The 16,910-nt window shown below is 43.9% G+C and overlaps 1 protein-coding gene across 1 annotated transcript; it reads right to left on the minus strand.

The window, feature by feature from the left end:
• Positions 1-3,628: 3,628 nt before the first annotated feature.
• LOC115692950 (probable disease resistance protein At5g66900) lies at positions 3,629-8,435 on the minus strand. The gene is made up of 5 exons (XM_030619933.2): positions 7,501-8,435; positions 5,920-6,326; positions 5,350-5,711; positions 4,621-4,832; positions 3,629-4,523 (listed from the first exon to the last, which is right to left on the minus strand). Exons 1-5 carry the CDS (start codon positions 8,147-8,149, stop codon positions 3,685-3,687), a joined length of 2,469 nt encoding a protein of 822 aa, XP_030475793.1. The 5' UTR covers positions 8,150-8,435; the 3' UTR covers positions 3,629-3,684.
• Between the last annotated feature and the right edge of the window lie 8,475 nt (positions 8,436-16,910).

The following is a 16,910-nucleotide window of genomic DNA, read 5'->3' on the forward strand; positions in this document are numbered from 1 at the left end:
ATCGATCCATTCGGATATCCACCCATTCGACAACAAGAAATCAACAAGCATTAACAATTTCAGGTCTAGCACAAGAAAGAAATCAAATGGAGTACATATGTACCTCTCTCGAGACTATGGCGGAGGCAGGGGTGTGCGGCAACGTGGTTCGTCGACTGCAACGAGAACTGCAGGGCATCGAGGCGGAGGCGGAGGCATCGGCTACAGCTAGGGTGACGTCGTCGGCTTCGGCTAGTGCGAAGGTGACACCTATAGAGCAAGTCGAGGCGGAGGCAGATGGCATCGACGCCTATAGAGCAAGTCAAGGCGGAGGCAGAGGGCATCGATGCCTAGGGCAACAGCTAGGGTGTCGGAGGCTAGGGCAAAGCGTCGGTGTGGAGGCGACGAACCTGCTCGTCGGAGCCTGCGAACCTCGCTTGTTGGAGGCGGCGTCGGCATCGGCGTCTCATGCGGAGGCGACGCCTACAGAGCAAGTCAAGGGAAAGGCAGAGAACATCAATGTCTAGGGTAGTGGCTAGGGCATCGGGCGATGGCGTTAGCGTTGGAGGCTAGGGCGGAGGCTAGGGCGAGGCATCGGCACAAGGAGACAGACCTCGATCATCGGAGGCGACGGACCTTGCTCGTGGTAGGCGGCGGACCTTGCTCGTGGGCAGCGGCGGACCTTGCTCGTGGGCAGCGGCGGACCTCACTAGTCGGAGGCGGCGTCGGCGTTGGCTACGGCCAGGGGGCGTTGGCTACGGCCAGGGGGCGTTGACACCTAGGGCAACGGCTAGGGCGTCGGCGTCGGGCTTTGTTGTCAGTGTTGACACCTAGAGCAGCGGCTAGGGCGTCAGCGTCGGGCTTCATCGTCGGCATTGATGCCTAGGACAGCGGCTAGAGCGTCGGGCGACGGCTAAGACAAAGGTGTCATTGGTGTCGGCGGAGGTTTCGGAGGCTAGGGCGGAGGTGGAGGCTAGGGCATCGCTCATCGGAGGCGGCATTGGCGTAGGCTTCAGCACGGCGTGAGGGAGACGGAGTGTAGAGAGAAACGCAGAACTGGAAATTGGATGGAAAGCGCGAGAGAGAGAGAGAGAGAGAAGGCGCTTGCTTTTTTTTCAAAAATTTTCTCCCTAGCTACAATTGTGTCGTGGAGCCTGACACGGTAGGTCCTCTCGGACACGTGTCGTGACCTCAGGGCTGGTATTATTCCATGGTGGAATCACAAGAGATACCCAATATTTTCTCGCCCGCAGAGGACATTGCAAGCACCTTTGTCTCTCATTTGATTCGAGGTATGTAACCTCCGATTCGAGGTTGCGACATTCGATTTTGTTGGATAAACATCTCCAAATGAATTTTGATGATACTCAAACTATCCTTAGTATAATATCTACATTGTCTAAGTGCAAATATATTCAAAGGACTGAGTAATACTCATAATGTTATTTATTAAAGAAAATATCACAAGACTATCCTTCAAGGATCGTACAAACGGCACCATCGATCATAAAGATCAGCTAAATGACGATGTTTTTGTTGAAGCTGAAAAGATCCCGTAAATGGTAATGTTTAGGTAACGGATCATTTAATATAATCGTTATTTCACTATTGTAGCCATTGGGACTGGACAGGCACAACAGAAGATTCGACAGAAAGGAGAACAATTAGTCTGACAGGTAGTCAAAATTGCAGCTACAGTATAGCAGCAGAAGCTATTTTAGGAAAGTCTGCAAAAGTTCAGGAGTAGGCTACATGGGTAGTCAGTTCCGAGGACGGTAGCACCAACGACTCTAACAGCTACCTTGCCTCTCCCAGACATCATCAACAACCAGTTTGAAGATGCCCATAAAAAAACAAGGTTCTTAAAGCCAAAGAGAGAGAGAGAGAGATTGCGAGCTTGTAATTCTCCGAAATTCACTTCTTGCTGTGTACTAAGCTATAAGCTCATGTCTGTCGATAGCACTTGCTACATTGTAATTGTGTTGAAAATTCAAGTGTACCAAGTGATGGCTGCATTCACCTTTTGGTAGTGTGATCCACAAACTGATAGGAGTGGTGTATGCTGAGTGTAACTTGATCAGCAAATTACTAGTGCAATCCAGCCTAACTTGTGGCTATTAGTGATGACAGTGGACGTAGGCTTGAAATCAAAGCCGAACCACTATATATCCTTATGTGCAGTTGCTTATTCCTCTATTTATCATTTCCAGCATACAAGTGATACATTGTTTCTTGTACATTTGGTGTAACCTGATACTTATTCATCTCACACTGTTTTCCGCAAAAGTTATAAAATCTTCCATAGCAACCTATTCACCCCCCCTTTAGGTTGCATAGTTAGTCCCAAAAGATTTAAGGCCGTCATGACCTTGAATATGTTGCAACTGCTCAGATCTGAGTTTGCACCTCATATTTAAGAGATAGAGAGAATCTTCTGGTCAGAGAGAGAGAAAAAAAAGTGATACTGCAAAGGTCGTGGTGGTAAGGCCCTAAAAGTTAGGCGTCAACGACGACGGTGATGGTAGGGAAACGGTGGTTATGTATTGCAAGGGCGTTATTGGTGGTAGGAGGAGGAGGAAGGAGAAAGGAAGAAAGAAATAAATGGAAAGAAGAAAATATCAAAAAAGAAAAAATCTCTCACTTGACAATATTAAAAAGGGATAAGTACTCTCAAAGTTTTAAAACTTATCGCAAAAGTTCGATTGAGTTTTTAAACTTTCAAAAAGTGCAATCAAATATTCAAACTTATCAAATTTGTGCAATTAAGTCCTTCTATAAACTTTGGCTAACGAAAAATGCCAATGTAGCATTTTTTATTATTATCTTGTCTAATCTTACTCAAATTGAATTAAACAATCAAACGGAAAAAAGAAAAACAAGTTGAAAAAAAAGAAAGAACAGGAGGTCCTTGCCGGTGGACCATCACCAGCACCCATCGTCGAAAAGGGTCGGTGACCTCACCCAGATCTGGGTGACCCAAATTTGGCAAGGTCGCCGGCCCTCATCTAGGGCCGCCGGACCTTTCTGGTAATTGGCGGCAACGGCGATGGTCCGACGGCAAGGGCCCTTATCCTTTTTTTTTAACTTGGGTTTTATAATAAAATTTTAGCATTTTTTTGTATATTTTAATTTAATTTTAGTAAGATTTGAAGGTTTAGAGAATAAAATAATAAAAAATGTCACATAGAGAAGAAAATAATGAAAATAATGACACGTCAGCATTTTCCGTTAGGCAAACTGAATGTGTTAACGAAAAAACTTGATTGCACAAATTTGATAAATTTTAAGACTTGATTAAACTCGTTTAAAATTTTAGAACTCAATTGTACTTTCCACAAATTTTAAGGCTTCTAGTACATTTATCCCTATTAAAAAATATGATTGGCATTTGACTAGTCACATTGTAGAAAAGAGCGCGTGAAGTTAAAGGTAACCGGGGGATGATCCCCTTAGGGTTTTTAATGGTCACCTTTAACCGTAAGCATCATTGCTACCTTGGGGTGCCTTCCGACCAACCCTACTACTCCTGGGGAAGAGGTAGTATCCCCTTGGGGTTTTATATCCCTAAGACTTAAGTGAGAGATTTTAGGAGATGGAGCCTTTTAAAGAGCTGCTCAGCACCAACATGAGATTGCCTTTAAAAGTTCAAAAACAAAGTTCAATATTGAAATAAAGTCCATGCACTGTCGATATCATTACCCCGTCTTAATCATGCAGCCAATCTAAGCTAGCTTCTTCTTCAAACAGAGTTATCTCCAAGCCAGTGAGAGTGTCCTGAAGAGGCCCCCACATGACGGCTTTTTCATTCTCACAAACCACCTTTTGTAAGTTCCTTAACTTCACGATCGACCTTGGCAACCCAGACAACCTCAGACACCCTTTCATGTTTATCCTCTCGAGATTAACCACTTGACCAATTTGATCAGGCAAGGCGCTTAGATTTAGGCAATCAGATATATCGAGAAATCTCAAGTTTTGGAGGCTTCTAATCGAGTCTGGAAACCGCGACAAGTTTGTGCAGGAGTTAAGCCTGATTACTTCGAGGGATGCCGATTGCCCGAGTTGTTCGGGGAGAGCGGAGAAACTATGGCAGTTTGTGATGCTAAGCTTCCGCAAAGGCTTTATCTCGCAGATGCCATCCGGTAATGTCACAAGATCGTTGCAATAGTCAATGTCGAGCTCCTCCAAGTTTGGCATTGCATCTGAGATTTTGGCGTCGTTCGATGTCGAAGTCTGACTGATATCGCACATGAAAAAGGATATCTTTTTTAAACTGTGCAAGCGTATTTTTCCCATGCTTAGGAAAGGAACCGTGACGCGCTCAAGCCGGATCCTCCTTAAATTGGACTCGATGACATGGAAATTGCCCAACTCAGCGGGAAAGAAACTGTAGTTTGTTACTATCAGGGCCTTGAGCTTGTGGGACTTCGCGATGAATTCAGGCAAAGCATAGGTTTTGGTTTGCATGTTGGTCTGGAAATTCAAGACAAGAGCCTCAGCTTCAGGCAATTCGAGATTTAGCCAAGGTGTTGAGAATTTTCCATCTGCATTATGATCGAAGAAGGTTAGAAGCTAGTAACTACCGACCAGTTGAATTTTTCCCTAAAGATCTTTGAGAGAGAGAGAGAGAGAGATACTAACCTGTGGAGATGGACACTAGACGAGCACGGAGAGGTTGCTGCTTTTGCTCTCTCCACCAGTTGGGAAAGTTATTTCCCATCAAGTCCAGAATGAGTCTCTCTCTCTTCTCTACTTCCCCCTGGTTGCACTCCATGATAGCCAGCTCTCTGAGCAGATCATGCTGCATAACATAGTGGCTACGGTAAGATTCGTCGTCGTCTCTTGAATCTCTCCTGTTTGTATGAAATCAAACACTTGGATATAAGCATTTGTGCTTGAGTTTCTTGAGCTAAATTCTAGTGCCCCATTTGATAATATCAATTCAATAGAAAAGGAAGACATTGATCATTCCCACCCTTGAGAAATTAAGTCAGGAGTTAGAAATGCTCTTTACAGGCCTATGTATAACTCTTTTGACCGTTACAATGCAGAACACACTACAGCTGAAGGTCAGGTGCAGTAATTGTGGTGTGGATTCAACTAGAATGGCGCATCTTTGGGGAACAGGATAGTTCGTAGCGCTATGGAAAATCTTAACCTTTTGGGGTTGGCTATGGGTCATCAAATGGCATAAATTATTCTCTCAATCTTGGTGCAGAGATCTTATCATGCATTTGTCCATTTCACACGCATTCTGTCACGTATAAAAAAAACTAATCATATGCCGACTACAATCCGATGAGAAATTCTTATAGTAGTAGAAAACTACAAAAGTTGGTTGAGAGAACAAAATGAACTTCAGGGCCATACCTGGGTACTACGAGATCAGCTAGGTTCCTGTAATCGAGTTCATGGAGGTCAGGAGTGGCGCGCACACCATCGGAATCTAGCTTGTACAATTCCACCCACATATCAATAAGGGCAGTGGCGGGGATCTTGCAATCCTCTGGAAATGAGCCGAGGTCCATGAAACGTTGCTTGATCAAGGGGTCACCATCCAAGTCGTCCAAGCTCTTTTTGAGGCAAGCTAGTATCTCGTTGTCCAAATCAAGAAGGGAATGACCTTCGGACAATTCATGAAGCTTTTTTCTCCAGAATGCATAATCCTTTCCTCGGAGAGACTTGGCAACGACTTTAATAACCAATGGCAATCGCTTACAGTGTTCCACTATCTGCCACAGGAAAAAAAGATGAGAAATATTGGTCTCTTGATAGGAATCATGATTAGTACAAAGCAAGGCCTCTCTTTGATGAAAGAGAGATGAAAGTAAGGATAGGCAGGTTTGATTTTATTAAACATATTCTTGAAAGAAAAAATTGACCCAGAGTTTCGATGACCATAAGAAATCCTATAATTGATGCACGCAAGCAAGAGTATACCTGATTCAAGAGCTTAGCATCTGGTGCACCCATGCTTCTATCATCGACAGTAACACATTGACGAAAAAGTTCCATGGCTTCGTCATGAGTTAGTGGGTTCAGGTGATGCACAGGACGAAAACGAGGAAACTCGTATCTTGATGTCACCACAATCTTGTAATCTTTGATATCATCGCAGACAAATTTGTCGATGATGGATTCCGATTCCTTCCAGACATCGTCCAGCACAAGTAACACAGGATTTTGTCCTATTTTGTTGACAAGTTGCTGCAAGCAATGAACTGCATCCTCGTCTGATTTAATCTCGGGTACCTTGAAACGATTATGTTGATACATTTTCTGGACAATATCTCTCAGGTTGGGCTTCTTCGAGACAGGGACGAACATGATTTTGTCCTCAAATTTGCCTATATGGAAACCACAGTAAGAGACTCCTATCGCTTGCAAAGAGTATGAAATTTTGCCACGGCACTTTTCGTTTAATGAATTCGGTAGGACCAAAAACAGAGCTAAGTAGACACCATATAGCAGAAATAATAAGTCTGAAGCATACGGCTGTGAACTGGAGGGTTCAGCTAATTAAGAAAGGTGCTCAGCGCAATGAAACAGAGGAGAGTTATTGCATATCTAAAAGCTTGCGAAAGATCTATCAGATTGAACATGATATCAAACCCAAAATGGAACGATGAGAAAAAGATTCTTCTTGATGAAACATCCATCTGCATAATACCCAAGCAATTCTTTGTGCTAACATTCACATCTACCAGAAACTGAATTGCTTGACAGAGAGAACATGTAAAGGAATTCAATCATTCACGTATGTCCAAAAGAGGAACATCATTCAGGCAACAGCTCCTGTACACATAAGTAGCGGGATAATTAACAAAAAAATATTCAATCTATTATACGATGTCAATTCAGTTCTAAACTTTTCAATTTTGTCAATTTTTTTGTCAAATTCTATTTTGCCAATTGAGTCTTAAAAGCTTTTGATGATTTGCCAATTTTGGCAGAAAATTGCTGACATGAGACGGTCGGTGCTGATGTAGATAATTTTTATAAATTTTTTAATTTTTTAAATTTCCTGAATTTTTATAAATTCTTGTAGTTTTTCCTTTTTTTTTTCTACTTAGTCCGGCAGTGTTGGCGGCCAACACTCGCCCATGGTTGGCCGACAAACCTCGCAGATTTTAGAAGGAAAATAAAGAAAGAAAAAGAAAAAGGAAAAACAAATTTTATTAAAAAATTCAGAAATTTTTTTGAAAAATGCAAAAATTGTCCATGTTAATGTCGGCCGTGTCACGTAAGACAGCCGACGTCCACATTAGTGATTTCTGGCTAAAATTAACCGGAAGAACTGCATTGGTAATTTGTCAAAAGGTTTAGAATTTAATTGACAAAATTGAAAGATTTAGAACTAAATTGGCATCTGCACAATATGTTTAGAACACTTTTGGTAATTTTTACCATAAATGGCTCACCAAAAGACTATGAGAGGTGACCAATTGGCGAGGATCAAATCTATAAATTCATCCCTACTTTTTTTAGTTCTGGATCAATCAAAGCACTAATCACACATACCTTCAATTGCCACTTCATGACACAATTTCTTAAGCAGAGTGGTCTTCCCGCAGCCGCCTGGGGCAGTCACAACAATCACAGAGACTCCCTCCTTAAGCAGCTGCTCCTTGAGCTTGCTCAAGGACGCCTCCATCTCCAGCCCGACAATGAAATGGGGCGCCGCAGGGACGGCAAGGTTGCCCATAGTCTCAAGCCCGCTCTGGTGAGCCGCACTATTCGATAGCACGGACAACAACTCCTTCACGTCTCCCCCTATCTCCGTCACCTTTACCGATGTCTCCTTGCTAGTCATCACATTCAGCAGGGGCATGTAAATTTGGAACTTCTCCAGGACTGCCGCATTGAAGTGGGTCAGCTTTTTCGAGTGCGTATACGTCGTGCACAAGTTGAGCATGTGGATCTTCGAGCACTTGTTGACCAGTCCTTTACCTTCCTCCAAAAGGTCCTTGATCGGACGCATCTCTTGCGGATGCTCCAGCATATTGTTGTACTTGTCGATCTCATTGATGATCGGTTCTATGGAGCTCAAAGTGTCCTTGATCTTCTTGAGATTGCCACGAAACACGACAACAGTCTTCACAAGGTGCTTAACGATCCCAAACAACTCACCGAATACTGCTCCCACAACACCATCTGAGGCATTAACCATTTCTTGTTTTCTCTTTCTGCGCAGACCAGACAAGCCTAGAAAATCCAAAGCTTTGATGGGTCGCAAGGATGCTTCGAAGAACTGAAACCCACGTCCCAAGATTTGCAGAGGATGCTTCTCTCTGCTTTTTATTCTGGGTTTTTCTGCAGGGGCAAGAAGGAAGGTTAGCTTTTTGGTCTTTGAAGCAACAATGGAGAGCTGAGATGAACGGAAAGGTGAGAGAGACTCTTTTGATAAAAGTGGTACTTGAAGTTTATGGGAAATTTCTTAGGAAGGGCGAGCCCTGGCACACCTTTACTTTATGATTTAGGGGTTGACGAAGACCTGTCCTTGTCGCAAGGCGCACTGCGAGTCCCGGGTTCGTGTTTTGTCCGTATGGGCGAGTTTTGTCCAACTCGGTGTTATCCAGCGAATCTGGATTGACCCCTAGGTAGATGTAGTGGACAAAACGTTGGAAAAGAATGGACGACGTTAGGTTGGGTAATTTTCAGAGCGACCAGTTTATCACGGTTAGCACAAGACGATTAGGTAAGCATCTAACAGCCAAGTTTTATTCATTTGCCTATCATGAATGGATTATTTCATTTGCATGCACTATAATCCAATTCAATCATGATTTCGATAGGTTTATGGTAAACTTAGTAGATCCCACTAAAAATAAAATCGAAAATATTTTAACCAACCAAATGAACTCTTAAATTAAAAGAGGTATTTGATAGCGATGGTAAATACAATATGAATTCTCCTATTAGGTGTTTGGCGATGGATTTCGAATATATTGGATAATGTCAGATAATACAAATTATAATTTGTAATATAAAATTCGAGGTATAAAGAATAGTTTGTTAATCAGGTAGGATGTGAAATTACAAAAGTTTAGAACATTCTATTACTTAAGGGCGCAAGAGGGTAATGGCCTTCATTAGGCAATTGAAGGCCTCAACAAACAACCACGACATGGTCACTAAATAGTTTCTAGGGAAGTATTCTATCTAGGTATGCAAATCACAGAATCAGAGATCTATGACCCGAGAGTTCGTTTATTAGCATCCTTATAACACCCTTTTAGTACCATATTTTCGATGATATCCTTTAAGTTCTTCTATCATTTGGTTTCCAAAACATGAAGGCAATTTTGATTGGTTCGGTCGAGAAAAAGGTTCGCATCATGTTACCCTAGGAATACTTCATCTGCCAGGTGTGTTTGTGTATTTTGAAAACATGAACCCATGTATGCATGACGACGACTTAGCATATGTAACATGTAATGTGAGATTGTGTCTCGTGATGACATGTTGTATGATAATCTATAATCTCATATAACGACGTGTCGTGTGATGACACGTCATATGATGAATTGTCGTACGATGTGATAGTATGTCGTGGAATGACATGTTGTGTCATGTGATGATATGTTGAACATTGGCATGGATGCATAGCTTAATGTGTATGCATGTACAAGTGACTATATGCTTTCATGTTTATTTGATGATGCCATGTATGCAGGTTTTGGAATGGCTGACCAACTGTTATAGCTCGGCTTATTCGGGCACGTATATGGTATTGGAGGACAATACCCTTTTAGCCGATAGGGAAAGTCGACATTTGCTTTTGTGAAAGTAACTATTGTTTTGAACCTATTTGGCGTCTCTATTCTTGTATTTATCGGTCAGCTTTTCAGCTCAATCCATTCCGGATTTATAACAACTCGGTCCTCCAAGGATAGAGAATGATCACCAGGACAAGAGGGTTTTAACAAGGAGTGGCTCCTAATAAATTTCTAGGATGACAAAAGAGGTAAGAATGAACCAAATTTCACATCAAACTAGCGAAATCGTTCTTGGATTATATATGTGAAATTGACAAGATGTGCCTTTTGACATAATGACAAAAGTTAGCACCTAATCTCCAAAATTAAGTGTCATGCCCTGACCCTCGAGCACGCAACAACCCCTATTTCACTTAGGTCAATTGAATGCGATGTCCTAGGACTCGTCGCCGACCGATTCTTTTTATATTTCAATTAAACGCATGCGGAAGAGACAATAATCACCCAGTCATAACAACAAATAGCAGGGATAGTAATAACAATTAACAACAATCATGCTAAAGCGCCATTTTATTTACTCACTTGATTAACCCCAAGGAAACACATTTACAAGCCCTTCAAGGGTGCCTTTCCTCACAAGCCTACCAAAAAGATACTGGGCTGGGGTTCAATCTACTCCATCCAAAAGTGGGTCATCCAAAAAGAACAGGTCCTAGGCATGTCCCTTAAGTACTATCAAAATAGCGGGATTGCTAGTCAAAATAGGGTGAGTCGGGATCATGCTCTGACGGGTCGTAATCCGACGGGTACACAAGATCAGGGTTGGTCTCGAGACACTCCGCTGACTCGTCAAGTGGGTCAATTTTCATAGGGTCTCAGACCTCCTGCCTAGAGCCCCCATCTGGAGGACCATCGAAGCCCCTCAGAGGACCGAACAGGTCCTCGCCCTCACGGATGAACCATGCTTGGAACTGATAAGGGACCCACGTGGCTAGACCCTCATCCACCCACACAGTAGACAGTTGGTACTAAAAAAGATGCGACATGCCGAGAAAATGATGGATAGTAATAATACTGTCCATATCCTGCGACACCCCAAACCGCCTCGAGTGGTTCGCCATTCCAAGGCCTTGGAGAACAGTTAACAACAACGAATGAGATATAAATCTTAGTAAGTTAATAACCTAAGGCTCGTTTAGAAAGTCAACTCGCTTCGGCTGCACCTAAAATATGCAGCGATATGTAGATGGCAGATCAATAGCAAAACGACCCTCGCTTTGCATTAACTATATACAGGAGTAGGCAATTCAATCCAGCATAAACAAACAAGCCATCGAATAACCGCAGGCATCTTTACCTTGCCTTGGCACACACTCTGCACGACATAAGCCATCACGTGCCACAAACAATGCAATAAGCATATAACATAATCAGAACACTTAGCTAGCTTCCCCATGCACAATGCACTCATGCGTGTTCTAATTATTACGACCACTCAGGGCCACGGCACAACCCAAGGGCTGGCGGTCTTCCGACATGACCGGGCATCGTCCCGTCTCATCGAGCACGGCAATGTCTGGGACCCCCGCCACATATGGCATTCCATAAAGGAGTATCGGTCCAACCTCAACCACGATTCGGCATCCGAACCCCCGCCGGACATCCGATAAAAAGAAAAATCGGACATCGTCTCCAAACTCCCGTTGGGTGACGGGTTCCTTTATGTGACCACACGAGCACAACTACCACTCAAGCCCATTTTATTTCTCAACAATTAGACAATGCAGACGGGGTTCGTGCTCCCAATAATAAACTACTGCAATTTTTGTACATAAAAATGCAGTAAAATAATCACACGCGGCCATGCACATACAATTAACCCATCAAACTTTGCATGCTTTTCCTTTTAAATATCCTTGCCCCATTTAATACATAAAACAGGGCATACGAACCCGACACCTCGGGGTTTACCATTTATATGTCCACAAAAACCCTTGTTTTTCTTTAAAATTAGCAAACAAGGTTTCACATTTGGCAAATATTTTTCATGGCAAAGTAGGTTTTAAATAACATGAAACGTACATAGAAATTTCATACAACTCGAGTATAAATCATATATAAAACAGCACTTATCACCACAACGATAACCTATCAATCATTTCTCGATAACTTATCGCCTATTTGGCGATAGCTTATCATCCACTTATTGATAGCTTATCACTCCTTTTTCCGATAGCTTATCATCCCTTCGACGATAGCTTATCACCCTTTCGGCAATAGTTTATCATCCTTTTGACGATAGCCTATCACATTTTCTCGATAACCTATCAAGTCCACTTATCACCTATCGCGATAGCTTATCACTTCTGCCTATCACTTATCGCGATAGCCTATCAACTAATCCCTCATTAATCAACACTAAGCATAATTAACTTAGTATAATCTAACCCTAAGTAAGTTTAACATACTAATCAAGGGATCAGAGCGTTAACTCCCCCATTAACAATGCCGGTTGCGCGAGAACGACAGCGGCGGCACGAGTGACGAGCGGCTTCGCTTGAAAACGGTGAAGGGCGACGGCAACTCATGGCGAGGAGAGAGGAGGGCGGCAGTGGTTTGGTGAGGGCGCCCGCGAGGAAGAGAGAGAGAGACGGTTGGCGGTGGTGGCTTGGACGGGCGGCACGGGCGGAGGACGGCACACGGACGGCTCAAAGCGGCGGCGTCGGGAGGCGGTGGTGATGCACGGTGGCAAAGGGGGCAGCAACAGGGAGAATCAAGAGGAAAAGATGAAGACCAAGAGAGAAGATGAGAGAGAGAATGGAGAGAGGAGGGGGCGGTGCAAGAGGGAGTGAGGGTGAGAGTGAGTGAGAGAAAATGAGAGATATTTCTCTCTAGCAAGGCTTCTTCTTCAAACCAAGTTCAAGTCCCCAAAAATTCATCATTTCCCCTCATTAATATCCAAGACTTTCACTCCTCTTTTGTCACTTCTCATCTAATGTAAGAAGGGCAAAAATGGTCTTTTCACAAAGTATAGTATAAAATACTATATGCGTTTATGGGCTAGAATTTTGTATGGGCTCGTATAAATCAAGTTTGGGCTTAAAAGGATAGAGAATGGGCTAGAATGGCTCATGGGCTTGATTGGGCCCACTTGGGCTTGGTTGGGCCCAAGGTGGCCGAACCTCAATGGACTTGAGGGCCATTGGGCCTTCGTCCGGCCCGCTCCTTCGTGGGCATCAATTCTCAGCCCGTTAACCCCTTTTCCGAAAATTTCGTGCATATCGCTAAACAGGTTGTTATGATTGGGTGATTGTTGTTGCATCCGCATGCATTTAATTGAAAGATAAAAAGAATGGATCGACGACGAGTCCTGGGACATCGTATTCAATTGACATAAGTGATATAGGGGTTGTCGCGTGCTTGAGGGTCGAGGCGTGACATCCTCGTTTAATTGATATCATAGCAGGACCCCCTCTAGTAGGTACGTGGTTCGTAGACGAACCACGCGGAAGCTAGTGGGCTTGTAACGACCCAATCCGACGAGGGTGGGGAGTAGTCACCGGGGCCAGAGGGCTTGGACAAGAAGCGGCTCCTAGCAGGCTTCTAAGATGGCGAAGGGGGTAGGAATGAACCGAATTGTGCATCGAACAGGGAGAGAGCAATCATGAGATATATATGTGAAAACTGGAATTAACTCACAGAGGCACCTTTTCACGTAACGGCAAGCTTTGCTTTGGAACTCAAAAGTTAAGCGAGCCCAGGCTAGAGCACTGTCAGGATGGGTGACCTCCTGGGAAAGTGCTTGCCTGTACACCAAAGGACAAAACCGTGAGGTTCGGTATGGAATCAGCCAAAATGGACAATACCTCGAGTGAGTTAAATCTAGGGTGTCACAATATGGTTCAAAGCCTAGTTAATACCTGGAGTGATAATGAACGATGAGTTTTGGGATAGTTACTTAGGAAAACACTTTGTGCCTGTGCTTGACTATTTGGTTCTCTTGTTATAAGCGAGTTGTTCATGACTTCTAATTCCTTGCTGGAATTGGAAAGTAGGTTTCTGAGAGAATCTTGCGAGATGAGCAATCCTGATCCGAGGACTTCTAGGAGAAGGGCAGTGCAAATTCAGGCTGGTGATAAAGGAAGGGCACCAAGGGATCCTAGGTTGGATGGGATCCTACAGGCACTGGAAACCTTAGGGAATATGATAGGGTAGCAAGCTTAGACTCAAGTTGCTGCTATTGCTGCTGCGACCACTGTGCCTAATGAAGTCCTGTTGGCTGGGAACAGGAATGGTAATCGACCAATGCATAAGTTGGTTGAGCAGTTTCTGAAGCTCAAGCCGCCCAAGTTCATTGGGGCAGGTGATCCTGAGGCTGCAACCCTCTAGATCAAAGAGCTGGAGAAAGCGTTCGCACTGCTAAGGTGCTCGGAGGAGGATAAGGTAACGCTGGCTGTGTACCAACTGCAAGGTAACGCTAGCATATGGTGGGAAGCTACCCAAGGAAGGGTTTTTCCCGACGGTACGGCCTCAGTGTGGGGTGCCTTCGTTGAATCTTTCAATGAAAAGTACTTCTCAGATATACAAGAGAGCAGAAGATGGCTGAGTTTCAACGGTTTCATCAGAACCATCTGTCTGTTGATCAGTACGAAGCGAAGTTCGCTGAGCTGTCGAAGTATGCACCGAAATTGATTGAGGACCCGGAAGACAAAGCAAGGAGTTTTAGGGATGGTTTGAAACCGGAGATCAAGGACCAGCTGGTTCCCCTGAATCTCAAGGATTATGACGAGCTGTATGAAAGGGCCCAGCTAATTGAAAGGAACTTGGCAAAACGAGCAGCCGCGTCTGGGTCGTGGTTTACTCCTAATAGGGATAATTGTCGGTTTAGGAAGAAGTCAATGACGGGAGGAAAGTATCCCATCCCTCCCAATAGGAAGAATGGCATGGGAAAGCCGGCATATAACTCAAATGGAGTGTGCCGATTCTATGATAGAAGGCATGGAACAGCCCCGTATCCTGCAAAGACGGGTGCTTGCTATGGATATGGTCAGCACGGCCACTAAGTGAAAGATTGCCCATGCAGGCCAATGGGAGTACAAGCACCACCGCCGCAGATAAGACAACCTGTAGGGAACACCCCGCAGAACAATCTGAACCAACCCTTAGTGCAAGGAAGGGTTTATGCTATTACCAGGAAGGAGGCAGAGAATTCGCCCGCCGTGATTACAGGTACGGTATCCTTACATGACCATACTGCGTATGCATTGTTTGATCCAAGAGCTACGCATTCGTTTATTGCTGAGCAATTCGTTAAGTTAGTGGGGTTAAGACCGGAACCGTTGGAAGCGATCCTCAATATTTCTACACCGTTAAAGGATAAAATACTGTCAGCAGTAGGATGTTCAGGTTGTAAGTTATCTATTGGTAGTCAAGAGGAAAGTATAGATTTGATTGTTCTGGCAATGTATGACTTTGATGTCATCATTGGAATAGATTGGCTCACCAAGCAACGAGCTATGATGGATTGCTATCGAAAAGTAATCCGGTTTAACCCGTTAGGTGGGGTTAGTTTTGGGTTTGTTGGAAATTGAGGAGGACCCTCGATCCCCCTGATTTCGTCACTTGAGGTGACTCGGTTGATGGATGAGGGCTACCAAGGTTACTTGGCAAACGTGGTTAATACGTTGGTTGAGAGGATGGAGGACATAACCGTAGTGCGAGAATTTCCCGACGTCTTTCCTGAGGAATTGCCTAGATTACCCCCAGAAAGAGAAATATAATTTGTGATTGAGTTGGCCCTTCGAACGGAGCCGATTTCCAAAGCACCTTATCGAATGGCATTGTCAGAATTAAAGGAATTAAAGGTGCAGATAAAAGAGTTGTTGGACAAGGAATTCATCCGTCCCAGTGCATCACCTTGAGGAGTGCCCATTTTGTTCGTAAAGAAAAAGAATGGGTCGGCGATGAGTCCCGGGACATCGCATTCAATTGACCTAAGTGAAATAGGGGTTGTCGCGTGCTCGAGGGTCGGCGTGACATCCTCATTTAATATGGTATCAGAGTGGGACCCCCTCCGGTAAGTGTGTGGTTCAAGGACGAACCACGCGGAAGCTGGTGGGCCTGTAATGACCCGGTCTAATGAGGGCGGAGAGTGATCGCCGAGGCTAGAGGGCCTGGACAAGAAGCTGCTCCTGACAGATTTCTAAGATGGCGAAGGGGGCAAGAATGAACCGAACTGTACACCAAACAGGGGGAGAGCGATCTTGAGATATATATATATATATATATGTGTGTGTATGTGTGTGTGTGTGTGTGTGTGTGTGTGAAAAGTGGAATTAACTCACGGAGGAGCCTTTTGACGTAACGGCAAACTTTGCTTTGGAATTTCAAAGTTAAGCGAGCCCAGGCTAGAGCACTACCAGGATGGGTGACCTCCTGGAAAAGCGCCCGCCTGTACATCAAAGGACAAAACCATGAGGCTCGGTATAGGACGGGCCAAAGTGAACAATACCTCGAGTGAGTTAAATCTAGGGTGTCACATTAAGTATACTCAGGTGAGAGCACCAATGCAATGGGTGACCCTCTTGGAAAGTGTCTACATGTACGCCAAATAACAAAATCATGATACTCGATATAGAACATGCCAAAGAGGATAATATCTTAAGTGAGTTAATTCAAGGCCATCACAATATGGTATCAAAGCAATACCTCCTCTAGTAGGTGTGTGGTTTAGGAATGAACCACGCAGAAGATAATAGGCATGTATCGGCCCAATCCGACGAGGACAAGAAGTGATCGCGCGAGGCAAGAGGGTATGTGGTAGTCAATCCCCTATTTCTGACTAAAACCCTTCGCTACCAAATGTGACTTGAATCTTTCATCTTCAACTGCTTGAATTCACTCATTTCTTTTAAAGATCCACTTGCATCCAACGACTCTTTTGCTCTTAGAAAATTTCACAAGATCCCAAGTTTAGCTCTTATGAAGAGGCTCTATCTCTTCATTTATCACAACAAGCCACTTCTCATATTTAGAACAAATGGTAGTTTCATGGAATGTAGAAAGTTCTTCAGTACTAAGCTCTCTAGCAACTGTAAGAGCATATGCTACCAAATCAGCAAAGCTATATCTTTGGAGAAGCTTAATTTGCCATTTAGCCCTCCCTGCAGTGAAGGTCTAAGATTGCTCAACTTTTTCTACATCATATTTGAT

This window comes from Syzygium oleosum, unplaced genomic scaffold (genome assembly GCF_021117445.2).
Source record: "Syzygium oleosum isolate NSW1041296 unplaced genomic scaffold, Sole_v2.1 Sole_v2.08, whole genome shotgun sequence".
Taxonomy (NCBI): domain Eukaryota; kingdom Viridiplantae; phylum Streptophyta; class Magnoliopsida; order Myrtales; family Myrtaceae; genus Syzygium; species Syzygium oleosum.